Here is a 27101-nt window from a genome sequence, read left to right as displayed (position 1 = left end):
ATATTGAGTATCAAAATACCAAGAGGAATAATATTATAATATTAATATGGAGTTAAGCATTTTAACTTATTTCTTTCACAAAATATTGATGTTGACACACACAGGGTTCCACAGAGTTATAAGTATCAGTGAGTAAAACTGCAATATAAGCTGTCTTTTTACATTAAGAACAAAAAAAGTCAAGTCATTTGGTTACTTTAGTCATAAAGCAGGTTTTAAGACACATTTTAAGCTTCACCAATTCCGGCTTTTTAATCTGTTTCAGTCACTTGTAGAAGCTATACCATGACCTGCATCACAGCATCATCACATGCCAATGTGGTTATTAATTTGACTGCTACATGACAGCAGCGAATACATATTTGATAATGATAGAAATACAAATAAATGTTTAAAACAAATTTATTCTACTAATAAAACATAACGATTTATTTTTAAGCTAACGACCGGAAGTTCTATACTGACTGCAGCTAACTTGACATTTCCGGATCGCCAAAGCAACAGAAAGCAGCACCAAAACAAGCTGCGCAAACAATAAATCTGCCTGAAAAGGGGAATTTAAAAAAAAGGTATGAAACTGTTAATTACAGATAAACAACGCACTTTGTGTATAACTTTTTACAGAAATGTGGACGAGACAGCGTCGAACTAGCTAGCGTTAACAACCTAATTACTCAAATCAGCTAACGTTGAGATTAACTAGCTGCACATCCAGGCAAATTATTCAGGTTCAAGACAAAAAACATTTTCATTGCAGGGTACAAAGGAGTGAAGTCTGCACACAGGGCATAAAATTAACACCAGCCACCAGCCAAATACTTGTAAAATATGCAAGTGGCTGGTAGATGTGCTTCACTCACCAGCCAAAAAAAAACAATAACAATCTGTTGAGTGGCTGGTAAAATCTGAACATTCACTAGCCATTTGACCGGTGGACAAAAAAGTGAATTTTGCACCGTATCTTCACACTCTTAAGCTCCCAACAAACACTTTTATTCTCTTTTTTGAGGCAATGTTTTGATCTGTAAGCTCCTCCTTAGGCAAATGTAAAGGAGAACTTATGGAGGCAGAAATCACGTCAAATCATTACCACCTGCTGGTCAGCAAGCAGCAGGGAAACAAACACCACAAGATTAGAGCAAGATGAGACTAGATATTATCTTAGTTATTGGATATAGTAATATCGTGATATGGCATAAATGTTGTCTTTTCCTGGTTTTAAAGGCTGCATTACAGTCAAGTGATGTAGTTTTCTGAACTTAACAGACTGTTCTAGCTGTTCAATTATTTGCCTTCACCCACTTAGTCATTATATCCACATTACTGATGATTATTTATCAAAAATCTCATTGTGTAAATATTTTGTCAAAGAACAAATCTTAATCCCTACAATGTTGTTGTAATATCAATATTGAAATATTTGGTCACAAGTATTGTGATATTTGATTTTGTTCATATCACCAAATCCTACACAAGATGCTGATAATGATTTGACCTGATTGCTGCCTCTTACAAGAAAGCCTTGTTCTCTTTTACTTTATTGAATTAGCTGACATTAGATTACCACTATGTTATTTTAACGGTTATGTTATGCCCAATAAACAACAAGTGTACCATAGTTAAGACAATCTAGTGTTAGTTAAACAGCTCATCAGTCTGTTGGGAGACATGGGTTTCTCTTTGCTAGCTGGCTTTACTATTTATCAACATGTAACATTTCGGAACATTTTGATGTTAGTGTCCTGCACTTTAAGCAATGTGTCCTGATTTTTAAGTAGGTACCTGGAAGGGATGTGCAGGTATCAAACTTTCATGCTACGATTATTGTGGCCAAAAATATCACGGTAAACAGTATTATCATGATAATCATTAAACTTTTCTGAAACACTACTGTATAGTAAAATTACTTCATACCATGGCTGAACTGGATTTAGCTGAACCAAACAAACTGAAGAATGAACTGTATTTTTCTACACCCTGCAAATTAACTTGTGTCAAAAACACTAAAAACACCCCAAACAAAAGCAGTCTGGTTGTTTAAAGTTTAAATCAGTTGACTGGAAATGACTTTAAATCCAGATGAGTGTTTCTTTCTCTTAGATTTTCTGCATGTTCTGATTTATTTTGGGTTTTAATAGTGTAATAAAATAACCCAAAAAGTGGCCCAGTCTGGCTGTGTCTCTGTTTGACTAGTAAAAAGGACAAGAGAGCTGTGCTGTGTTCACAGTGCCCTCAGAAAACAGTGATCATGACACTAATGGAAATGGTTAGCGGTATTGTAACCATCAGAATGTTTCGTCACGGTAATAAAAGCAGTATACCAGCACATCTCTACATTTACTGGAGTTACAACCTGCAGCTCCAGCTCTGTGCACCCAAATGTCAGGAGCTGATGGGTCATTGTGTCAGTTGAAGTTGCTTGTCTACAGTCTGTTCTCTGTCTAAACTTACATCCTTCTTTTTTGTCTGTTTGTGTTCCAGGCATTATGTTTCCCAGCAGGTGGCGGTTCAGTTGGGACAGGTTCACGGAGGTGGACCTCTTCACAGACCGCTATGACGCCAACGCAGAGTCTCTCTCTCAGGCCATCAGAGCTGCGGCGTCTGAGGAGCCGGACGCAGACGGCAGCGTGCTGTTCGGCCAGCTGAAGGGCACTGTGGTCGGCCTCAGATATTACACAGGGGTGGTGAGTCCTCTAGCGTTTCATAAAGGAGACAAAAGAAAGAATTGCCACACATTGACCCGATCTTAAAATCATGTGTTTTAATTTCTTGGACAGGTGAACCAGGGGGAGATGGTCGGTTTAGTGCGAGAGCCGCAGAATCCGTACGACCGCAACGCAGTGAAGGTGACCAACGTTTACGGCAGCCAGGTGGGGCACATCAAGCGGGAGCTGGCAGCAGCTATGGCCCACGTCATGGACAACAAGTTGGCTAAAGTTGAGGGGTGAGTTATTGAACTATCAGTGTCGTCCACCGCTGACACGTAGCAGGTCAGCATCTATCAGGAATGTCAGCCTAGAAATCCCGCACTTACACCCATCCAGTTATTCACTCCATGATTATCTATAAACATCTGCGTGTTTGTGTGTGTGTATTGTTACATGCCTCATTGCTTCGTCAGGGTGGTGCACTCGGGGACAAATAACTCATTCAACATGCCGGTGATGCTGTCCTTCTGGGGGAAGGAAGAGAACAAAAATGCTGTGAATGAAGTTATGGCACGTCGTGGATATAAACTCAACACAGGTGGAATTAAACCAGCAGGTACACACACACACACACACACACACACACACACACACACACTCAACCATCTAATCTTTCTTTTTTTTCTGATGTATGTGTCCATGTATCACACATATCATCAAACATGTCTGTGTGTGTCTGCATGTGTTTAATTTCAGGTGTAAATCAGAAATCATACAACAGTTCAGGTGCTCGGGGGGCAATGGCGTCTAAAAAAGGTTTAACCATCCCACTAACTGCAGACGAGGTAAACCACTTCAATGTAGTTAATGCTATAGAATGATCCCAAGTGCATTTATAAAGAAAACTGCAGAGCAACATCCTTTCCTGTTAATATTCTGGTTTATCATCCACCTCTCTAAGATTATTGTCAGAATTTTTTTTAAGTGCCAAGAGAAGTCATTGTTTTTTTTACATCAAAGTGCTGAATACTTGTTATGATAAATTGATGTTGGGCTAACTGGGTGTAACAGACTTGGATTAAACTTGTCACACCTTTGTTTGCATGTATTCTTTTCTCTCAGCTAAAGAATGCATTTGACAATCTGTTTGAAGGCTTGATGGAAAGTAAAGATGGAGAGAAAGAAGCAGCCAAGGTATGTATATTATTATTATTATTATTATTATTATTATTATTATTATTATTATTATTATTATTATTATTATATTAATCTGTGTTTTCAATATTCAAACAACAACTTTGTCATTTCCTAATAATTGCATGATGTTTTTATTTAATTTAATTTTATTTTATTGTAATATTGGACACATTGTATGTCACTGTGGATAAAAAAACATTAGCTAAATGTATCTTTTAATTAGCAATATTTATATCACAAGTTACTTTGCTGAATGTCAACAAAGGTAACAATGCACTTTGGCAAACCCTTGTGGTTGCAGTCTATAACTGTTTTAAAACGTTTAAAGGGTTGATTTCCCAGAAATAATTTGACATGATATCAGCAAACCATAAATGTCTCGGACCTGAATTTGTTCTTCTTCCTTTCTGCTTTCTCCGGTGGAGAAACCACTTCTCATCTCTCGAGCTGTCAGCTCCTTGCACCCTCAAACAGTTACTCATCCTATAAAGACTGTATTTTTTTCCTTCTCTCGTTCTCTGCAGTCCGTGGGTACTCCCCTCCTGCTCCACCAGAAGCAGGCACTATCTTGGATGTGCGCCCGAGAAAACAAATGTGCACTTCCACCCTTCTGGGAGAAGAGAGGCGAGCTGTATTATAACAGCCTCACGTGTTTCTCTGCCAAAGAAATACCAGAGAGGGTTCGTGGGGGGATACTGGCAGATGACATGGGGCTTGTGAGTGGCAAACATAAACCCACAAAAAGGTTTTATGTATGGTTCCAGATTCAGACATACAGGATTACGTGATGTTTCCTTCCATGAAAAGACCTGCATTTACTGTGATAACAATTATCACACTGCAGCTATTTAAGCAGATATGAATCAACACTAAAACCCTGTTTGTTTGTTTGTTTGTTTGTTTGTTTTGGGGATTTTTTTCAGGGAAAAACTCTGACAACCATCGCTCTGATCCTCACCAACTTCCACAAAGGAAAGCCCCTGCCTGTGGAGAAATGTGTAAGTGCGACCCAGGAGTTAGCACAATCCTAATCACAGAGAATTAATAATAATAATAATAATAATATTAATATTAATAATAATAATAATAATAATAATAATAATAATAATAATAGTAATGGGCAGCATATTTAATCACTACCACAGCAGTCACGATCATAGATGGTCTTAATAAACCCTCAAAGCATTACAAATTTAGGATAAAATGGGAAAAAAGTATGTGTTCTCGTCCTTTTTCTGTACTTCCTCTTTCTTTTATTCTGACTTAAGAGGCTTTAATGATGTATAAGTGTGCCTGTTAAGGAGCGTCGGGGATTATAAATTATTTATCGTCTCTGTGTGTGCAGGAGGAGCAGTCTTCACCTAGAAAAGCGAAATCACAGATGGCCTCCAAACCGGAAGGTACCCAAAACTTTCAATACATTTCCTGTAGCAGATTTAATAATCTCAGATTTTTTTTAACCTGTCTGATATCCAGTCTACATCTGTCTCTCTGTGTGACGGCGTCTTTGTTTCAGGAAGCAGCAGTGCAGGTGATACAGCGGCTGGCTCTCTGCGCACAGACCCGTAAGTGTGATTTTATTGATTATAGCGTGCTGAAATTATGTTCATATGTTGTTTCTGTTCTTTTCTAATGAACAGATTTCTTCAAAGGTTTCCTCTAACATAACGTGTTTCTGTGTGGGTCAGTCCACAGGCGGAGGTGATCTGTGTTGATACACCGGATGTCGCGGAGAAAGCAGGCAAGTCAGAGAAAAGTAAGAACAAAAAGTGTCGTCTTTTTCGTCACACCTCGTCACTTTTAAACATGTGGTTATGCAGTTTGTGCTTTTTTATTTATTATGTGGCGAACGTACATTTTCACCTGACGTTTCCACTTACAGGTACAGACAAAGGAAAGATGAAAGCCACCAAGCGAAAGCCCAGTAAAGGTGCAGTAAATCTTTGTATTTGCGCACTAAAAAAAGATCAGTGAATCAGTGTTTTATTTTAATTTTGTTGAGGTCGCATAACTTAATGCTTTTGTTTATTTGGCTTGTATAAAGTGTAGTATAATGCTTACTGTGCAGAGGGCCCAGTATTGCTGGAGGATCTGGACTTCGCTGCAGCGCTGGGTGGCTCAACATCAGATACAAGCTCAAAGAAGAAGAAAACTGACAAGAAGGCCGCTCCCTCGCCGAGTGAGTTCTAGCAGCGTATTTCTGCCCGGTGTTGTTTGTTTGACATGTTAATTTAATGATAAAAGTCATAGTATGTAGTGATACTGGAGATGTTTGTGCATCTTTGTTGTTGCAGGTGTGGAATCCTCCTTCACTGAAATTGCAGATGACTTATCAGCCAGAACGACTCTCATCATCTGCCCTCTCTCTGTGCTCAGCAACTGGCTGGTAGGAATACACACAAAGACACATTCTGTCAATTAATTCCATCTACATGCAATTTGGAGATGAAACCATTAGTCCATTGATTAAGTATTTGTTTGAAAGAAAACTAATCTACAACTATTTAGTTTCAGCCAAACATTTGCTTGTCGCAGCTTCTCAAATATGAGGATTTTCTGTTTTTCTTTGTCATATATGATAAGAAATTTCAGTTTTTGACTGATGGTTAAATAAAACAAGCAATTCAAATACATCACTTTGGCAAATCATAATGGGCATTTTACACTACTTTTTTGGCATTTATAGACAAAACAATACACCAAGATAATTATCAGTAGATTAGCAATAGTTAGTTGTAACCCTAATGCAGTGACAGTCCTGTTATTAATATTGTAGACAAGATAAAGAGAAAGGATAGCTTGTAACCTGCTCGCCATATTGTAAAGCAGGTGAAAGATGAACAGATGGCCAGCATTGTAAAGAAAAAGTTGTCTCTATGTTTTTGGGAGTTTTTTGCCATATAAAATAGTAGATTAGGCATTTATTAGTCATTTCATAAAACTTTTAAAAACAGAGATGCCAGATTCAATGCCACCTTTCCATCCCTAAAATCTGCATGTGTAATGTTTTCTTCCTCTGTCCTGTGTGTGTGTGTGTGTGTGTGTGTGTGTGTGTGTGTGCGTGTGCACGCGCTCAGGACCAGTTTGAGCAGCATGTGAGGGCTAACGTGAAGCTAAACGTGTATCTGTATTACGGCTCAGAACGCAACAGAAGCAAGAAGTTCCTGTCCTCCCAGGATGTGGTGATCACCACTTACAACGTCCTCTCTGCTGACTTTGGGGTGAGTGAACACAAGTCACACGTACGTCAGGAGCTTTGAGGTGAGCCAACGTGTTCACACAGTCAATACGTTGGTACAGATTATGCATCCATTATTCTGATAAACATCTGATTGTCACAAAGGAACGTCACTCTGAACAAAGACTGTACATTTCAGTTCAGTTGAGATTATACATTTTTATAACAAAGTGTGTGTGTGTGTGTGTGTGTGTGTGTGTGTGTGTGTTTCCCTTGCAGAATAAGAGTCCCCTCCATGGGATCAGTTGGCTGAGAGTTGTGCTAGATGAAGGACACATCATAAGAAACCCCAACGCTCAGATGAGTAAGGCTGTGCTTGACCTCAAAGCTCAGCGGCGCTGGATTCTGTCTGGTATACATTTACCTAAAGACACACACACACACATAATCCAACATATCAATACACAAACATGGCTACGTGATCATTTGACATTACTGTTTGTTTTGTTCTAATATAATCATAGTTCACTGTCACATGATAAAGCACACACACATACAGTCAATCGCGGGTGTGTTTGTCCTTTCACCAATCCAGGGACCCCGATCCAGAACAGTGTGAAGGACCTGTGGATGCTGCTGGCCTTCCTGCGTCTAAAGCCGTTCGATGTGAGGGAGTGGTGGAACAGAGTGATCCAGAGACCCGTTACACAAGGAGACAGGGAGGGCCTGCAGTGAGTGGCCATACATACATACATACATTATATTACACTGCTGCAATGTAGCAGCACAAACTTGATATCATTTGGGCACCTCTACAAGTTTTTGTTCATCTAGAGTTTGGGAAAGTCTGTTTAGTCACTTTAGATTAAATTGATTAAAGCTTTCTTCACTGTTTCCACTCATAGTTTTATTTCTAGTGTCTTACATGTTGGCCTTGTCTATTAAGTTAACATATTCAAAAGTGCTGTTTTATTTGACCAGAAGTCCCAAACTAAAATATTCAGTTTATTTTCATATATGACAAATAAAAGCATTACATTTTGGCATTTTTTCTGGAAAAATGACTGAAACAATTTTTCGATTAAAATCAGAAATAGTTGCCGATTAACTGTCTGACGATCAGCTAATCAATGAATCATTTCAGCTCTAGCAACTCCTCAGTGTTAGTAACCTAGCTAAATGTCGGAACGAAAGTTTGTTACTTATGCAGACAACTGTTATATTCCAGTATTCATATTCAGACATTCAAGATATCGGTAAACTCAGGCGAGTGATAACTGTGTGCAGGAACCTTCAGACCCTGGTGAAGTGCATCACCCTGCGACGGACTAAGAGCAGTGAGGTGAATGGGCGCCCTCTGGTGTGCCTGCCCGAGAAGACTGTGTGTGTGGAGCAAGTGGAGCTGAGTCAACCGGAGAGGGAGGAGTACGAGCTGGCACGCAACGAAGGAAGAAACACCATCCGCAAGTGTGTTGAAGTTTGTTTACGTTCAAAAATCAAAAGACCAATCAGCAGCTTGCAGAGAGTTAGTAGATAAGGACATTTTGACAGGTCATGTGATTGTTGGTAGATACACATTAGGTGTTTTACAGTGAACTTTTCCATATGACTGTATTTTTTTAAAATTGTTTTAACTGTGTGTGTAGATACGTGGCTGAAGGGACGGTTTTGAGGAATTATGCTGATGTCTTGGCCGTCCTGATGAGGCTCAGACAGCACTGCTGCCATCCCGATCTGCTGGCAAAGACATCCTCAGATTTAGGTAAAACCTGCAGTTTGATATGATAACGATTTATTCATTTGCTTGATATACCGTGTATTTAGAAAGAAATCATGAATCAGGATCTTTCTGTAAAATACAATCATCTTGTATTTTTGGAGAGAAAGCATGTTGTTCAGCTGGCCCTTTCTCTAAAGATTGTGAACTCAAACTAGACCGCTTTATACCTCTGCAGAAGCAAAGCTAAAAACAGTCTGGTCCCTAAATGGACACCTCCACAAACCGTTACACCTTCTTACAAACAAGTATGGTCTCTAAAACAGTAAGACAAAGATATCTCTAGCTAACCCCAGAGGTCAGCAAGGAATCCTCAGATAGAAACAGGTTCAAGAGGTCAACTAGCCTAGGAGTAGGATTTCTTCACCAACATGTATCCCCAAAATGACAATGACATTACATCACATTCAGTTGATAACAAACATGGACTCCTTAGTTTGAAAACATTTGTAACATATATACAAAAGATTTATAAAATGATAACCTACTATTCAATTTTCTTTCACAATAGTTTTTGACTTCAACAGTCTTTTCTATTTAGATAGTTCTATCATTATACATATACGGACAGTTACCCCACTAAAATTTAGTAAAATTGAGTATTTAAGTAGGATTTATTCATTTCAACTGTTGCATTTTTTTGTAAATCTCATCTCCATAGATAATTGTCAGGTGGCAGGCATTTTGGTGGAGTATAAATTATTATTATTATTATAAATATTAAATTCATTTTATTTTCATTTAGTCATTTGCCTAAAGACGAGTGAAATTTGCTCTAAAAGTATTGAATCAGAATTTTTAAGAAAACCCAACATGTGTAAATATAACAGAGGACATAACCTCTGTGTCCTCAATGGTAGCTGCAGCCCTGGCCTCAAAACATGTTCATAAAGATTTCTTTTCCTCTGTGTTTATTTCCTCATGTAAATTTCTCAAATATTTTTGCAGGTGTTGCAGCCACTCCCGCAGAGCTGCGGGAGCATCTGATAGAGAAGCTGCGGCTGGTGTTGGCCAGCGGCTCTGACGAGGAGTGCTCCGTGTGTCTGGACTCGATCCGTCTGCCCGTCATCACGCACTGCGCCCACGTCTTCTGCCGGCCCTGCATCGCACAGGTCATCAGCAGTGAGCAGGTACATGTGCTGCCCTCTGCAGACAGCAGGGGTTTGTAATTAGCAGCCGATTAGTATTTAGCAGCTAATTATTAACATCTTTTTTCCTATGATTTGTGCATGTGTGTGTGTGCATGCATAGGAGACGGCCCGCTGTCCTCTCTGTCGAGGCGAGATAAAGGCCAGTGAACTGGTGGAGTTTCCACAGGAGGAAATCGAAGAAGAGAACAGCGCAAACTCTGTGAAGTGGAGGACCAGCTCAAAGGTAGAACGCACATATCGAGGCTGCAAAATTAACCAGGTGATTAAACACTGTAGACTACAAAAAATGCACAACTATGTCTTTAATACTTTGTCTCCGCAGGTGCAGGCGCTGATGGGAAACCTGTTCAGGCTGCGATCTGAAGACAGCAGCGTTAAGTGTTTGGTCGTCTCTCAGTTTACGCGCTTCCTCAACATACTGGCGACTCCACTCAGGTAACACACACACACTCACAGTAGAGGTTTGGCTTTTTTAGAAAGCCTATGCTATTGGTTTGTTTTTTTAGAAATAAGCACTGGCCTTGTGTTGGTATTCATTAGCAATGCATGTATGTCATCGTTACTGTATAAAGCTCTCAGTGCCTTCAGCTCTCTTGCTTAATGTTATTAATTCATACATTTATTGGATTTCACACTTTCATCAGAAATCGTGGCGTATTAACAGTTAGATTTGTGACTTTTAGGTGACTTATATGTTTCTATCTTACACGACTTCTATTTATACCCTAGGAAGATTGTAAAAAACATTAGTAGTGCACCAGCAGATATTGTCTTTAAGTTCATACATAAACTGGCAACGATTTCTTTCAGCACTTCCTCTTCAGCTAAATGTATCATCTACACTTGGACTAACATTTCCGCTCCTTTCACCACTTTCACTTCAACTGATACTTTAACTTCACCCAGCTCCTACACTTTGACACTTCAGTGTCATCCAGTCCTTACACTTAAACTTCTTCCATCACTTGATTTTGACTTGTCTCTCGGTATTGTTGTCCTCCGTCCTCTTCACCAGAGAGCACGGTTTCAGTTTTGTACGTTTGGACGGCACCATGAGCCAGAAGAAGCGGGCCCAGGTCATCCAGGAGTTTCAGAGCTCTGCGGCCGACAGCCCTTCCATCATGCTCCTGTCACTCAAAGCCGGAGGGGTGGGGCTTAACTTGACTGCCGCCTCTCATGTTTTCCTCATGGATCCTGTAAGTACTGGAACCAAACGCATTCAGACACACAACTGTACTTACAACACATTTTATGTCTCACATTGTGCATGTTGAAGTGAGTGTGCATGAGTACGGTACTGTATGCTTCTTACGCTGCCCTTTGGGCCACCAGGGCAGCCTGTTCTAAAATGATTTTTATGAATTTTGTTACCACATAAAACCTCAAATAAAAGTATCATCAATGCAACTATGAATTAACGCTCCCAACTCCTGGTTTCATTATTGGAAATACTCTGCTTTTCTTTACACATCAAGGTTTCCAGCAGTGTTTGCAGCACATGGGGACCACCTCATAAAAAATTAATAGTTTTATGGAGTAAAATATGAAATGAAAGAAGAGCAAAACATCCTGATGTTTATCTTCATAGACCTTTTTCACAGCAGATATTTTGACTTGTCCTAGCAGGAAAAGCACAAGTGGAACTGATAACATCAATGATGGTTCATGTGTCCAAGGAAGCCATAGTGGTGAACCATCATGCACTATACCAGATGCATGACTTTGGAAAACCTATTTATTTATCATTTATGTTAATAACTGCACCTGTACTTTTCCTGCATTGGTATGTCACAATGTCTGCTGTGCAAATATCCAGTTGATTTTTGGTCACATGGACCTTTGTCAGAGCATTAAATGACACATCAAAAGGAGGGAAAAGAGTAGGGGAGAAGCATGGGAGTGCTATTTCATACAAAAAATATATTATCAATATATCTGATAAGTGTTTTGGGGGTGTCATAAAATGTTTTCAGGTGAAAATGAACTGTGCATTGCATAATCACTTGTACTTAACAGAGAGTGTGTTTATGTGTGTGTGTGACTTAAGTCAATTTCAAGGACACATGCCAGATTTAAGACCAGTTGATTGCAGACGGCTTGTGCAATTGTGGACAAAAGCCATGTCCCCAGTTGGTAAAACGCTGAATTTTTTTTGGTCAGAGGTTAAGGTTAGGGTAAGGGTTAGGTTTAGGCAATTAGTGGTGATGGTTAGGGTAAGTACCCAGGAAATTAATGTAAGTCTGTGTAAATATCCCAGAAGTGACTTAAGTAAACCTGTGTGTGTGTGTGTGTGTGTGTGTGTGTGTGATTGTGTTTCAGGCATGGAACCCGGCTACTGAGGAGCAGTGTATTGACCGCTGCCACCGTCTGGGTCAGAAGAGAAAAGTCTTCGTCACTAAGGTCAGAAAACTGGGACTCAGTATGTGTTTACTGTATTATTATGGTCTGCACCGAGGGCTTAGAGCACATCTTTTTAGTGGCAAGGCACACTTTCACTAACATGTTTTGTACTGTGAAGACCAATTGTGTGTGTTGTATTGCCTTCTGATTTATTGTTTTAAATTTCAGACTAACAGCATTTTTAGAGGCTAGATACTACTCATACTAGACATACAATCATGAGAAAGGTTGTGGAATATTATGCTTCAACCTACAGTATCAGTCAAGAGTTGTGTGTGTGTGTGTGTGTGTGTGTTGCTGTAGTTCATAGTGAAGGACTCAGTGGAGGAGAACATGGTGAAGATCCAGAGGCAGAAGCAGGACCTGGTGGAGAAGGCTTTTGGCTCCACGAACACCGACAGGAAAACATCTCGGATTGATGACATCAAAGCCCTGATGGAGCTGTAGATATCCGACAATGGACCAATCTCACGTTTTGTCATGGAAACAACACAAGTGTTGAGTTGTGTTTAAACTGTACCAACAGTGTTGACTGTTCCTTTTTTGGGGGGGGCAGACCGTTCACATCTGGAGAGTCTCAGTGAACTTTTCCACACTGTTGTCGTCATTCTATTCATATTTCAGTTTCTTTTATACCTGATCATTAATGTGCAAAATTCTGTTTTATTTCTACTTTTTTGTAAAAGTTTTTTAATTTAATGATTTCTGATTCATTTACAAGATGCACCACTAGTCAAGCTTTCATTTTTGTTCAGTTTGTGATGCTTCGTGGTCTTATTTACAATTTGTTCATGAAAACATCACATCGTTTCTATGCATGGAGGTGAGCTGATGAGGATTTTGTCAAAAACTGTAACATTCTGGGATAAAGAGCAGAGAGAAAAACACATCTGGTCTAGCAACTTTTTTATTGAGGAAAACTTCATTTTAATAGTTGTGAAGATTCAGATGTTTGGTTTGTTGGATTTGCAGACTACTGATTTTATACATTTGCTTTCAGTGTATTTAACCAAAAATAGAGCAGCTTTCAGAGCACTCATTGCTTTTCTAACTATGTACATTAAAGGGAAAAATATGTTTACTACACAATAGTGTGCATTATTATTCCAGTTAATCAATTTTGATAATTGATTAATCATTTAACACATTTAGTCAAACAAAAATGGCAAATGTTTCCTGGTTCCAGCTTCTCGGGTGTGAAGATTTGCTACTTTTTGTCTTCATTTGTCTGTAATATAAGTTTTGGACTTTTGGTTCGGAGAAAAAACAGAAATTTAAAGAAGTCACTTTGGGCTCTCAGGACATGCAAAGGTCATTTTTCACAATTTTGACATTTAAAAGAAAACAAAATGAATTGGTAGTTGCAGATGATTAAAATTTATAGCATTTGATAAACATGAAATTCATGACAAGAGGGTGGATAAAAGATGTTTTTCACCTTTCTTTATTAGCAACATGGATGTACAGTTAACAGCTGGGCAACAGGACAGATCTGCATTAATTTAACAGCACTATGTTGTTCCACTTTCACACTCATGCATATTTGGGTTTAGCAAACTGACAAGATTAGAAACTCATATCATTGCTCTCAATCTTGTCAGTTTCATGGAGTGAGGAAAGTTTTATTATTATAAGAAGCTACATTTATTTTAAGGGCACACAGCTGGAGTGAATTAAAGGAGGTATTGGCAACAGGAGAGGACGGACTCAAAAAAAAAAAATCTGTTATGCTACTAGCAGCAGTTACAGTAAGTGAGGTTTTGTAAACAGTGAACGGCAATAAGGCAGCTGGTTACACTACAGACAGAAAGTGATGAAACTCAGGTCATGGCACAAAGATTTACTGATGTGGGTCTGGAAAGGACATACATGCAGTCACGAATACAGTTGACAGATGTTCGGGGAGCGCACTAGTGTTTAATCCCACACAAAAACATAACACAAAACTGACTATCAACATCACTTTATGATGTGGTTCAAAATACTTCATTACTGACCCACGTTTCAACTCTGTGCCATGCAAATAGAACACAACAGGCCTAGCCCTAATACAGTGTCAGACATTACAAAGCAGAAGTCACGAGGAGCTGGTGAGTGTCAGAGGCACAGATAAGGACGTTCATCTATGTACTCCGAGGTGAACACTGTCAGATTAAATAAAGCAGGATTGTCGGTTATAACTGGTTAAAACGGAGAGCAAAGAGACTGCAAAAGGGACGTGAGCCACTGGCTGCATATCTGCTTCGAAGTGGTTTGGAAAGACTTATTGCAGGATAGGAACTGTGGTTAAATCCAGGAACAACAGCTAAACTTATTAAATTCCCTTTCCTTCCAAAAGTTTGCATTGTTGCTGAATGTTTCCACAGGCAAGGAAGACTCAGGACTATGAATCCATTTCCATCAGATCCACAAGAACACTTAAAGGAGTAGCTGACTGTTTTTGACATTAATGAGCTTATTCGCTTTCTTGCTAAGATTAGATAAGAAGATTGATATCGCTCTTAAATGAGTGGTTTCAATCCTCTCATCTGACTCTTGGCAAAAAAAAAAAGCAAATAAGCATATTTCCAAAAATGTCAAACTTTTCCTTTGAAAGACCAGTGTGTAGGATTTAGAGGCATCTAGCAGTGAGGTTGCAGATTGCAGCTAACTGAATACACCTCACCACTCCCTTTCAAGTGTGTAAGAGAACCTACGGTGGCCTTGAAATTCGCCTTAGCGTAACCCCGACCTTAACCCTAAACCCCAGACCTGCCAACACTCCTGTATTAACCAGGGTTTCTCCCGTATTTCAAGGCCATCTCCCAGTGCCCTACCGTTTTGTTGTTTCTTCCGGGAAACTCCCCAGATCATCTATGAAACACAATCCACACACTACAAATCATTTCAACTCTTCTGTCACTGCAACCTGGCAACCCACAACCTGATTCAAGAGGCGTATGTGCAGCTGCTGTCTGCGCAGGTAGGCCATCCAGCTAACTTAGCTGTTGTCAAAATATCATTGCATGACAATGTTCCACCTTAAAAAAAAACCCAAATACACTTGCAAATGATGGAAATGTGATAACTTGATGTTGATGTTTTGTCATAACATAAACATAAATACAAATAAATTAATCTGGTTATTTATTTACTATCTATCCCCCCCGCCAAAAAAACCTGCCTCTACTTTGAAAGCTAAAGTAGGCAGGCATGTCTAACCTAATTGATCCAATCTAGCATTTACCCTTTTTTTCCCCACCCACCTTCCGCAAAGACCTGCCCTTCTCTGCCTCTGATTGGCTAGTACTCGTTGCCTTCGTTGGTTAGGTTGGTTAGGTTTAGGCACGAGGAGTGAGATGGTTGGGGTAAAAATATCTGGGTCAGAGCCAATCAGAAGCAGAGTAGGGGTTAGGGTTAGGGGGTTAGGGATAGTGTGCGGGTCGGAAAAAAACTAACATGGCATCTCTGTGGAAGAAGACCCGCTCCCTATGTATATATAAAAGACTCATTCTAAGCTAACGAATCTTATTTGCAGGTGATTATACACTAATGACAACATACTTATGAATATTATATTCTGTTTCTGCCAATAGATCCCCTTAAATCTCACACACTGGTCCTTTAAAGAGAAAAGTGAACAGTATACTCTCTGTAATTCATACACACACTGACAAGATGCAGAGAGTGAGGCTCAAAGTTGCACAGAGGCATTCATTCAGTCACCTGCTAATCAAGCCCCTGTGATTGGCTGCGCGGTGGTTAATTCCCGACCCACACAGAGCTTCAACTGGCGCTCTCTCTGTCTGTCGCACTCCCTCGCCCGCCTCCCCCGCTACTTTAAGAAGGAGTCAAGTTTGCGCTCGATGTTGACGAAGGAGTCGTCACCCAAGTAGTCGATCTGGCCCGCTTCCCAGCGCTTCTTCCTCTCCTCTGACGAGACCTGAGGACGAGGAGGAGGAGGAGCGGAGGGCGCCGAATGCTCTCTCACTTCCTCGTGAAGCTTAACCTGCATGACACACAGACAGAGAAAGAATGAATGAATCATTAAAACGGTTGTAGAGAAATACTTTATATGGTCTGCTTTCCCCAAGTTCAGCCATGCTCAGCACTAACTCAGCTGGAATTACCTCACAATGGAGGAATTTTGCACATACAGTGCTTGCAGGCGTTTCCTCAGAGGAGTCAGAGTACAACAAGAGTACAACAGATTTTGCAACACACTTGCGGCAGATAAGAGTTGAGTTTCTTAGATAATATAAGCAGTTTATGGTAAAATTATTTAAAAAAAGATAAGCTCAGTTTCTTACAGTAGATGTACATTCAAGTCAATACCAATTAAATTAATAATGGCTGCAGTGAGTAGAGAACACAGAGTGCAAGATTCAGAATAAAAAATTAAGGACCACCTCCAGACATCCTTTCAGACATAAAAAAAAATGCTCTTAAGTGCTTTGAGTCATAATTTGTGTCTGATATGTTTTTTATTCCACAAAAAAAGTTCAATGACCTTGTTAAAAACTCTTCAAATCACACAAAAAAATCAAAAAAAATCACAAAGAACCAAGTCTAAATGTACAGCATTTGATCAATACCTTTTTTTTTTTTTTTTTTTTTTTTTTTAAATTGTCCTTAATCTCTAGCTTACTTTGGTCTACAGGAAAAAAACCTTACCCTGAGCCAGTGGAAAACTTTCCCACAGTAGCCGGGATGTTTGCCTGCATCAACTTGTGACACAAGATGACACAGCTTTGAGTAATTGGGCAAAGCAGCAGGTTTGCCAGGATTTCTTGTACCACCTGCTCATCTATCATTTGTTTTGACTAATTCACAACTATTTCACTGCTGCACTATTACAACAGACATCAGGGCAACTTCCTGCCATTCTGCGAAGTGCTGAACAGTCGTTGGAGGCCCGGCAGCACGTTCGCCCCTGCATCTTTCATTGACGACAGAAAGCTTTTCATAATGTCTTGACGCTACTGAGGAGACTGGCTATACCACCGGGCCACAAACACGACTTTTGGCAACAGATGGGAGGCCGAGGAATGTGGAACCAATCAACTTTTACTTGTTACTATGACAACTAAAACTGGCCAGCTTTTTATTTGGAGCTGAAGAGGAAGCTTCGATATGTAGCTCTCTAACCACTTGGTAATTGCAAACCGCGATAGACTGACACATTTTAAAATATGTGCAAGAGAAGCAAGAGTTCACCTAACAATTAAAGGTTTCAACACACTCGGTGCATGGCGATTACGCAACCTGCTGCATCAGATAAACACACGAGCACACACATTCACAACCATCCCACTATGTGCCTTTACACATGCACACTCACAACAGCCACACCTTAAATCAAACACCCTGCTTTCATATACACACACACACACACACACACCACAACCGGTGACATACTTCTTCATTCGCCTCCACAAAGCCGCTGACGAAGGGAGTGTCCCCGTAGGTCTGCTGCAGCAGAGGCAGCACAGATTTGGTGTACAACTGCCACCACATGAGCAGGTAGTCCGGGTGCAGATGGCACTGGTCAGGGGACATGGAGTGACCTTTGACTTCACCCTTCTGAGCGTCGTAGGAGTAGCTCCACGGCTTTGCCTTGCCAAGGAAGTGCACCACTTTGGCCTCATGGCCGTACCTGTGAAAATACAGCATTGAAAACATGGGATGGCAGGAAGGAAAAATTCTTTAATTTCAGGAAAGTTTAACAGCAAATAATAATGTAATTTCCCCTCTAATTGTATCACAGGATGATTCTGGTTTATTAAAACTTGAGTCTTAGTTTTGTAGTCATTTCTATCACATTAGTCACGATAAAACTTTACAAACTGGTGTAAAAGCTGCGATCTGGGGACACAGCAAGAGTCAGATGGGGGAAAAACACAAGTGCTTTAGTTCAACAGTTTATCCAGATGATCAAAACCACTTTATAATGATTTTAGGTAAAACCAAAAGTGCCTACAGCTGAAATGTCAGTAATGATCCCTCATTACACCAGAAAACTGTGTGTGCACCGGTATTGGAAGTATAGTAAATCAAAGTTAAACCAGAAAGTCTTTTTGTAAACTGGGATGTTTACAACAACAAACTTTTTGCAATAATTTAACAGTTTGCCTTTGTTTATTTTCCAAATTGGTTTGGTTAACCAGGAGGTTTGTTTAAAATCTGTGATTTGACTTTTTTGTAGCGATGTTGCCATATTTCCAAGTCTTGGCAGTTATTATGTTATTATTATTGATAGAACTTATGACTAAAACATAAGACCCAAGTTGACATGTCTGGATTGCACCATTAATATATTAATATTATTGGGAAAATACAGTATGATTCCTTGCACTGAACTAAACATCTAAACAGAAGGACACGTACACAGAAGTGTAGCTCGCCCCTCTATTTTGTAGCTGGTTCTGGAAAAATGTGTGTGGTGCTTGCGGCTTCTTGTAATTCAACACCCACACACTCACACACACACTCACACACACACACACAAATACACAACGACCTTGAATAAGCTTTATACCTCCTAACACACAAACACACAGAGAAAACTACAGAATGAGGGCAATAAGCTGAGCTAAACATGGACTTGGACATGTGTGTGCATGTGTGTGTGTGTGTACTGACTGTTTGAAAGCTGGCAGATAGGAGTAGATGGCGATACTGCTGAGGTTGTAGATGAAGGGGAGGTGTTTGGATATGTCTGCCGTCGCCCAAGTGTTAAAGAAACTGTTGAGAACCCCCTGATCTCCACCTGCAGACGTGGAAAGACAAAAAAAAAAAAACAAACACAAAAAGTATTTAGACATAAAACTAACTTCTGGCAAAAGCAGGACAAGATGAGAGAAAGCTAGGAGCTCTGATATGGCATGTAAAAATAAACAGACCCACAACCAGGAGAGCAACGGTCATGTGAGAATGACTTGGCGTTCTGCTTCGAGTAAAAGGAACTTCAAAGACAAGAAAACAAGCTGAACAAGCTTTTATTCATCGAATTTTTATTTTGATCAGCTTTAGATTATCTGAAAGACTTTATACATTCTCATTCAGTAACACTGACCTTATCTGACACACGCATACTGTACCGTACATTCCCACAGACTGTGTCCTTTATCACGTGTATAAATAGAAATTGAAAAAAAGGGTGTTGACAATGCTGTGAGAGGATGCTGCATAGAGTGAATGACAACGTATGGCGAAATCAATGCGCTCACTCACAAACTGATGGCAGTCTATGTGACAGAGTGTTAATGGCAGGCAAAGGGCAGGGGTGAGCTGGCAGGCAGAGCGAGGACAAGGTTAGACCGAGTCAGGGTTAAGATTAGGACATTTACAGTGTGTGAGTGTGTGTGTATGTGTGTGTGTGTGGACAGGGCAGCTGCAGGAACCTCTGGGTATCAGTCTAATGATGTAGTGACTGTACAGACAAACAAAAGTGGCATATAATCATATATACTGTAACTTCAACTGAATTCAGTCCTAGTCCCTGCAACTTTACTGAAGCATTATGAATGTGTCTTTTTTATTGTTCTATTGTTCAAACAATGAAAACTCCCACACGGTTTTACAAGTTTTCTCTCAAAACATCAATATTTTTTTCTGCAAGAATGAGTCATAATGGCCAACTTCATTTTTTGTGTGTGTGTGTGTTTTTGGCGGAGATTTTCCAAAATAATTTTCCAGTAAGAAGAGGAAATTAAAGGGTACGTTTGAGGGTATAGTTGCATCAGTAGACAGGCTTCGACACTCGATCGGGGCGGTTGCCGCTTGTTTATGCAAAGTTGGTTATACGCAGAATGTGGATTTTCATGCCTCAAATAAGTGGTTAGGGGCTGGTGTAGTAAACCAAAACCTCCATGATTCAGAAGTGTAAAATGTCCCTTCAGAAACCTGTGGTTTAGGTCACACAGACTGTACCTATGATTTTAGTTTTCTTAATACCCATTGACTTTCAGATATCAGCATCTGTCTCCTTATACACATGAAACTTAGCGTTTCGGTGTAAATCCCTCTGATTTGATTAGAAGTGAGATTATGTTCTGATTTATTTCAATGGGTCAAGAAAGGAAAGAGATGAAAAGAAGAGAATAAAAAAAGAGAGAGAGAGAAATTCTGGTCTCACCGTCGAAGCTGCCGTTTTCAGCACAGAACGTGAGTAGCTTCTCGTGTGTTTCATTGGCCGGTCTGAAAACGAACACCCCGGAGTTGAAACAGTCTGGCCAACCAGGATCCGGCGCTGCAGATAATTCCTCCCTCTCAAAGAGTTCATCTATATTTGACAGCACCTGAATACATTTAAATAAAATTACTTATTTACACAAATATATTGAGTTTTATTCATCAGTATTTCCATTTTACCAAGAAGAAATCAGACAAAAGTTCCTGAACTTATTCAGTATTTAGTTACAATTACCTCACAATTATTCCAATAACAGTGCATTTCCTCTTCTAATTTTTCACTCAGAAGTCAATAAATGCATAAAAATAATAATGAAACGTGTTTTATGTTATTGAAGGACAAAGAATTGTAAGAGCACAAACAAAAAAATGAAGAATAGGAATAAAAGGAAAGAAAATCTGACGGAAAACATTCAAACCTTCTAAACTACACTGTGATTTTTCATTGTTCGTTTCTCACCAGTGTGTCTGCGTCCATGAACACACACTTGCTGTACTGTGTGAGTGTCCAGCAGTGCAGTTTTGTGAAGGTCACTCCCAGGTCCGGACGCTTCATCATGGACAGATGAGCCGTATCACCGGAGTCCATAACGTCTACCACACACACCTCATCGAAAATGGAGCGCAGCGCATCTCTGCAACACACGGAGTATGATTTACGTCAGTGTGTCTGTTGACTATATCGTTTGTGTTTTGAGAGAGAGAGAGAGAGAGAGAGACAGCGGAAGAGACAGAGTAATAGCTGAAGAGCTGATAAGTGTTACCTGCTAGGTTCTGCAACATGAGGTCCTACAAGGACGACAAGTTTCTTTGTTGTGTGAAAGTTTCGTAATGACTGGCCAAGAACCATCGCTCCTTTGGCGTAGCTGTCGTTGGTGGCCAGCGTCACAAAAGCTTGGTCTGCTTGGAGAAAAACACACACACACACACACACAAAATGATCAGCCATGATAATGATTGTTATCATATTGGTGTTATCACTATTTCCTCTTTTCAGTCTTTTCTTATGGTTTTCAATGAAGCTGCATTGCACATTGTCTTATCAGAATAACCAGGGCTGATTGACAATGAAGAATTATTTGATGAGAGTAACTGCATTCATGATAAATTGTATATATATAAACTACGCTACAAACTGTATTCTGTAGGTGACAGTTATGATTAGAGCTGCAACAATTATCTGATGGAAAGAAAATGAATCTGCAACTACTTTGATTATCGATAAATCATTTCTTTATCACATCTTTCAAGCAAAAATGCCAAATGTTTGTTGGTTCCAGCCTCTCAAATGTAACGATTTGCTGTTTTTCTTTCTCATATATGACAATAAATTAAAAAATCATAAAGTTTTTTCACCATTAATCGGACAAAGTAAGAAAATTGAAGGCTTCACAATGAACTCTGAGAAACTGTGAATGCTATTTTTCACAGCTTTTTAGTATTTCATTGAAACAAACGATTAATCGATTAAATAATTGGCAGATCACTCGATAATGAAAATAATCATTAGGTTCAGTCCTAATTATGATTGTTCATTACAGAACAGTGAGCCAATTAACTGTTTTTTGGTAAAACTGACAGCAACTAACAACAGCCTTATAAAAATTGATAAAGTGCAACAACAAACATTTACTCAATGTAACTTTTCCTCAGGTTTTACTCCGAACCATGACTTCTCTGACTTCACAGGGGACAAGAGTGAACACCTAGACTGAGAATAGTTTATAAAACCATCATATGCAATAAATTACACAGGCAACTATTTAACAAGCACTTCACAGCTTCCCCCCCTGCCATTAAGGAGAATGATATACAAGCAGACCTTGATGCACACATGCTACTTGAATCGCTATAGCAACACACAAGAAGGGGTAACCACCACACATTATAGCTAATTTTGCTCATAAGGAACAGGGATATTTATATGAATAAGTTCATTTGCAAGAATCACATGAACAGCCAGCAGCGACTGACAGGTGTTTCCCCAACTCTCCCGGATACTCATGTTGTCAGGCTTATCTTCTGTGCTATAATATGTAATGTGTCTGTGTCTTTGCTATATTAAAGTAATGGATGACCTATTAATCATGCTGGAGATTAAGATAAACAAGTTTGCACCAGTTATGTAAATATATCATTTTTCTGCGTTCATCACTTCAAATAAACATGCAGCTGACATATGACTGTTTCAGCTTTCATCGTACATTTATATTTGCTATTAAAGTGAAATTACAAATTGTAAGAAAGCAGTCAACAATCAATCAAACTTTATATTTGACATTAAACTAAAGTAACTACTACCTAACTAAAAGTTAATACATATTTTTTCCACTTTTTCACTGTCTAAATGCTTCCTGTATGTACTGTACAGCTCACTGCAGCCTGTTAGCAGTATGTCCCATTCAGCTGCGGGCCTACTGTGTATAAAGTGTATAAATTTGGTGGAAATGCCCGTCTGATGAGTGCCCCATGAACACATTAACAACAACGGGGGGGACACACTGTGTTGCTGCTTGAATGAAAGTGGGCCCAGAGCCAGCAAGATAGAATTCATCAAGTTGATTGAGTGTGTTTTCGGGGGGGGGGGGAGTTCTGGGAAACCTGATCGATGAGTGTGTGAGTGCTGCACGGTTGCTAGGGTCTGATTCAAGGAACTATAACCCAACTATCAGAACAGTGTAACGCCTGTTACACCCTCGAGGCCATACAGGAAGCATGTGCTGTGTTTCCACAGAATCTACAACTCACATCTGGGTCCGATAAACAGTTCATAAAATGATATTCAGTAGTAACACATTCAGTTTTAAGTGTCGCTATGTGGCTGTAATTTATCTTAGAGTGCATAGAATGGAGTAAATTCATTAATAATCTATAATGGGATACATTTACATATTAAATAAGTAAGTAAAATGCATAGAGAACACACATAAAGTGCCTTTTTCCAATCTACATTGAATACTTAAGTGTATTTTACTATATATGTTTGAAAATATAGGCTACAGTATACTATATTTTTGTATATCATTACTGTTGGCATTCCTTTATCGCACAGTAACTTTTTATTAGTGCTTATCATTTTCTGTCTACTGACCACATTAGCAGTAATACAACATATGAGGTCTGACGATTACGGCCTTTTATAGTATTAGGGAAAAAAAAACTTCGAGGCCACACACTGAAGCGCACGTCCGCACTGAGAAACAGCTGTGTCAAATCCTTGACAACGACATTGAACCAGGAAGTCAACAACACCTTCTTTAGAAGTAAAAGAGAACTCGATGATTGTAGAGGAGCACTTTATAATTCTTACTTTATAATGAACTTTTTATCAAAGGGTGTTCAGACCCAATTTCTGCACAAGAATTAGGCTAAAGGTTTCTTCTTTCTTTCTTCTGACTTAATACAATATATTTTTCAACGTAGGTGATTTAGATATATGGGATGATAAATAATGTTTATATATAAGATGTATGTTTGATATTTTGAAGTATGGCTTTTGTATTACTGCTTTTTTCTATGTACTTTATTGAATTGTTCATTGTTTTTGGATGTTTATCACCCTAGGCAGTTTGGATGGTTAACCACACCTGCCATCATAGAGCTTGTCAGCCTATTAGTGTGCATGATGTATAAATATGAGTGTGGTTTCCATCTTTTAAACATTCTGACCTGACGAAGATCTAAGTAAGATTGAAACATTGTTGTTATTAGAGTTTTGTGGCTTAGAGGAATTGTGCAGGCATTACCTGTTTATCATTGATGGTGTTTACTGATAGCCTTTGCACCTACGCGCATTATTCTGCCAGAATTTTATCTTTTCAACAAGTGTGCATAAAATTGTGTGTTAACCAGTTAAAATGAAAAAGAGCCATCAGGTTTTATGACGCAGGGCTGGAATATTTCCCGCCGTTTCTCCCACTGTCTGTGCATTTTTGTATAAGTAAAGCTGCAGCAAACAATTATTTTCATTGTTGATTTATCTGACAATTATTTTCTCGATTAACCGTTTGGTCTGTAGTGAAAAAGAAAAATCACATTTTCTTGCACTAAAGCACAAGCTGACATCAAGTTGTTTTATTTATTTTGTGTGTGTGTGTGTGTAACAGTCCAAAACCCAAAAGTATTTAATTTACCATCATAGGAATTAAAGAAAACCATTAAATATTCATATTTTAGGAGCTGAAACCAGTGAATGTTTGATTAATTGTTGAAATGATCTTTTACAGTAAAAATGACAAATCATCAAAATTGTTGCAGATTCATTTCCTGAAGAGAAAGACGCTTATTTGCTTTCTTGCTTGCGTATGGTAAATATGAAGCAATAGCCATGCCGACAACTGGTTTTTTAGTCTAAGCTAAGACAACCGTCTGCAATTCAAAATGGAGAAATCGGCAATGTTGGTGATGCAATGTGAGCAATTTCCACTTACCCACTTTGTGTCATCCAGTGTCACAATCCACAATTCCACTTTGACTTCACTCTACATATTAGATCTCAGAACTACACCAATAAATCCACTGGGCCACAGTATCAACCAGTATCAGATTAGATATATTGGTACCAGTGTCTGGCTATGTGCCGGCCTATAACTTACATGAAATTGAGAGTAATAGCACTGATAACGTTATTTTTAAACTGTAAAATGTAGAGCATGAACAATTAATCTTTTAATCAATTAGTCAATCAACAGAAATAAATCTGCAAGTATTTTTTAATAATCAAATAATTGTTTTAGTCAATTATTAAGTAAAAATGCCAAGAATTTGCTGGTTGCAGCTTCTGAAATGTGAAGATTTGAAGCTTTTATGAGTCACACATGATAGAATACTAAATATATTTGAGTTTTGGACTGTTTAGCCGACAAAACAAGACATTTGAAGACATCAGTTTGGGCTTTAAGAAATTAGAAAGGGCATTTTTCATTATTCTCTGACAGTTTATAGACAAAACGATGAACTGATGAGTCGATAATGAAAATAATTGGAAGTTGCAGCCCTAGAAAAAGGCCTCACCAAGTATATATATCTTGGTCATTATAAGCAAATTTGAGTGATCCTGTCTGTGTTGTCATATATCACATCAGATTTTTTTACCCAACCCACAAACATTGGACCAAAACCAACATTAAAATGTCAGTGACAATCTAGGATTAAATGATGTGACAAAAATCTATTCAAAATATGGCATTTTAAAGAAAATTTATGTATTTTTTTCTCAATAGGACCCTTTTTTTTTACATTTTGTGTTGCTCAACTGCACTAGTTGCATTCAAAACGGTTTGACTTTGAAAACTGTGGGCGGAAGTGCTGCTGTTGATGATCAGCAGCTTCACTGTGGTCCAAACCGCTGCAGCAAGTCATCAAATCAAACACATCGACCCATAAAATATCCACAACATTGACTACACCGAATATTTAATCTCAACGCCTCTTCTCTGTCCGTGTGAGAAGAGCACTGAGCGTTGTAGTTTATGTTTTCCGCAGCGTTTAATAAATTCGCGATATTCTGGGAGGATCAGTTCGCGCAGCTCCGGTCCGGTCCGGGGTCGCGGTGTCCGGTGACAGTGCACTGCGGCGGATGCGAGTGACGGCGGAGAACCGGTGTCTTACCCGACATGATGCGCTGAGGAGGGTCCGCCCGTGGGTCGGGGGTCGTGATGGGGCAGATGGAGGGTTTGCACTGCGAAGCGCAGAGGCTCAGCAGCTGAGAGCAGTCTAACACAGGAATTAAGTCCCACATTTTCCGGGTCAGGTGGTCAATGACAGCTGACACGCCCCCTCTCTGCGTAGCACTCAGTTGTGTCTGGATGATAACCCTCAATGTGCGACACTCTCGCGAGATTTATCATTTTAATCTGAATCATCACATTCCCTAACCCTAACCAAGTGTTTTTTGTGCCCAAACCCAACGAGACCTTTACCTCAGCGTTGTCACATCATAAAAACATAATTGTTTTGTACAATGACGAATTATGCGCACAATGAATAAACGTCTACAAATCTCGCGAGACCTTCGTAAATAGGGTTACCATTTAAACATCCGTTACATCTTCTCTCCCTTTCTCTTTTCAGTGATTATTGTGATGGGCAAAATCACAAAAATCAATAAGAACAACAATAACACCTGGTAGGAGACTAATCTAGAATTGATAATTAACAATAATGGTACTCTTTAAATTACACTTTTCAGAAAATATATTTATTTTTAAATGAATTAAAAGAAAAAAAATAAACAAAACACATAGGCCTGTGTTCCTACTTAATGGTACCCAATGAAAAAAAAAAAAAAACTGGCCCATGGTAGAACCTAATTGCTGACTCCTGCTTAGTGTATGAAAACGCAAAAGCTGAAAACCTACGAGGCCTATATTTAACTATACCTGCAGAATTGCCTTGAATTTTGAAAAAAAAAAAGTGTCACAAGAGGGGCTGGAGGTCTATTTCCTGGACATCTATGCCTCTCACTGTCTGTGCAATAAACTGTTGTAATCTGGCTTTACGGTTTGCTGATTAAATACTAATTACTTCAGGAATGTCTAACATGTAAGCACAAAATGTAACTTAGCTACTTGACTTTA

The 27101-nt window shown here is 39.2% G+C and overlaps 2 protein-coding genes across 4 annotated transcripts; one reads left to right on the top strand and one right to left on the bottom strand.

The window, feature by feature from the left end:
• The first annotated feature begins 452 nt into the window (after nucleotides 1-452).
• hltf (helicase-like transcription factor) lies at nucleotides 453-13272 on the top strand. Of its 2 annotated transcripts, none has more exons than XM_067615377.1 (25): nucleotides 453-569; nucleotides 2482-2684; nucleotides 2778-2944; nucleotides 3122-3264; nucleotides 3405-3493; nucleotides 3771-3842; nucleotides 4370-4561; nucleotides 4769-4843; nucleotides 5191-5245; nucleotides 5362-5410; nucleotides 5534-5586; nucleotides 5728-5775; nucleotides 5914-6024; nucleotides 6140-6231; nucleotides 6923-7066; nucleotides 7303-7435; nucleotides 7619-7754; nucleotides 8311-8490; nucleotides 8670-8785; nucleotides 9749-9930; nucleotides 10052-10174; nucleotides 10274-10386; nucleotides 10967-11147; nucleotides 12271-12351; nucleotides 12655-13272. In XM_067615377.1, the coding sequence occupies exons 2-25, from the start codon at nucleotides 2487-2489 to the stop codon at nucleotides 12796-12798; spliced, it is 2877 nt and encodes a 958-aa protein (XP_067471478.1). In that variant the 5' UTR covers nucleotides 453-569; nucleotides 2482-2486; the 3' UTR covers nucleotides 12799-13272. The 2 variants fall into 2 exon arrangements, with proteins under 2 accessions (XP_067471478.1, XP_067471477.1); XM_067615376.1 differs by having other exon boundaries at nucleotides 5534-5601.
• A 507-nt stretch (nucleotides 13273-13779) lies between these two features.
• Nucleotides 13780-26294, bottom strand: LOC137200488 (glycogenin-1-like). Of its 2 annotated transcripts, XR_010931961.1 has the most exons (8): nucleotides 26134-26294; nucleotides 21288-21423; nucleotides 20984-21158; nucleotides 20468-20630; nucleotides 18973-19099; nucleotides 17749-17986; nucleotides 15103-16339; nucleotides 13780-15053 (listed from the first exon to the last, which is right to left on the bottom strand). XR_010931961.1 is itself a non-coding variant. In XM_067615378.1 (7 exons), the coding sequence occupies exons 1-7, from the start codon at nucleotides 26261-26263 to the stop codon at nucleotides 16166-16168; spliced, it is 1143 nt and encodes a 380-aa protein (XP_067471479.1). In that variant the 5' UTR covers nucleotides 26264-26294; the 3' UTR covers nucleotides 13780-16165. The 2 variants fall into 2 exon arrangements, 1 of the variants encoding a protein (XP_067471479.1); XM_067615378.1 differs by having other exon boundaries at nucleotides 13780-16339.
• Between the last annotated feature and the right edge of the window lie 807 nt (nucleotides 26295-27101).

This window comes from Thunnus thynnus, chromosome 16 (genome assembly GCF_963924715.1).
Source record: "Thunnus thynnus chromosome 16, fThuThy2.1, whole genome shotgun sequence".
NCBI classification, from domain to species: domain Eukaryota; kingdom Metazoa; phylum Chordata; class Actinopteri; order Scombriformes; family Scombridae; genus Thunnus; species Thunnus thynnus.
Note: the sequence above shows the minus strand (reverse complement) of the source record. Positions and strands in the feature narration are given on the sequence as shown.

What these genes read in the sequence shown, in the direction of transcription:
- hltf (XM_067615376.1), top strand. Translation starts at nt 2,487, where the DNA reads ATGTTTCCCAGCAGGTGGCGGTTCAGTTGGGACAGGTTCACGGAGGTG. An exon ending in GAGAGAAAGAAGCAGCCAAG is followed by an intron (nt 3,843 to 4,369) that starts GTATGTATATTA and finishes CGTTCTCTGCAG; the next exon opens with TCCGTGGGTACTCCCCTCCT. An exon ending in AAAGACATCCTCAGATTTAG is followed by an intron (nt 8,786 to 9,748) that starts GTAAAACCTGCA and finishes ATATTTTTGCAG; the next exon opens with GTGTTGCAGCCACTCCCGCA.
- LOC137200488 (XM_067615378.1), bottom strand. Translation starts at nt 26,263, where the DNA reads ATGTGGGACTTAATTCCTGTGTTAGACTGCTCTCAGCTGCTGAGCCTC. An exon ending in TCCTCAGCGCATCATGTCGG is followed by an intron (nt 21,424 to 26,133) that starts GTAAGACACCGG and finishes TTCTCCAAGCAG; the next exon opens with ACCAAGCTTTTGTGACGCTG. An exon ending in TCATGGACGCAGACACACTG is followed by an intron (nt 20,631 to 20,983) that starts GTGAGAAACGAA and finishes AAATGTATTCAG; the next exon opens with GTGCTGTCAAATATAGATGA.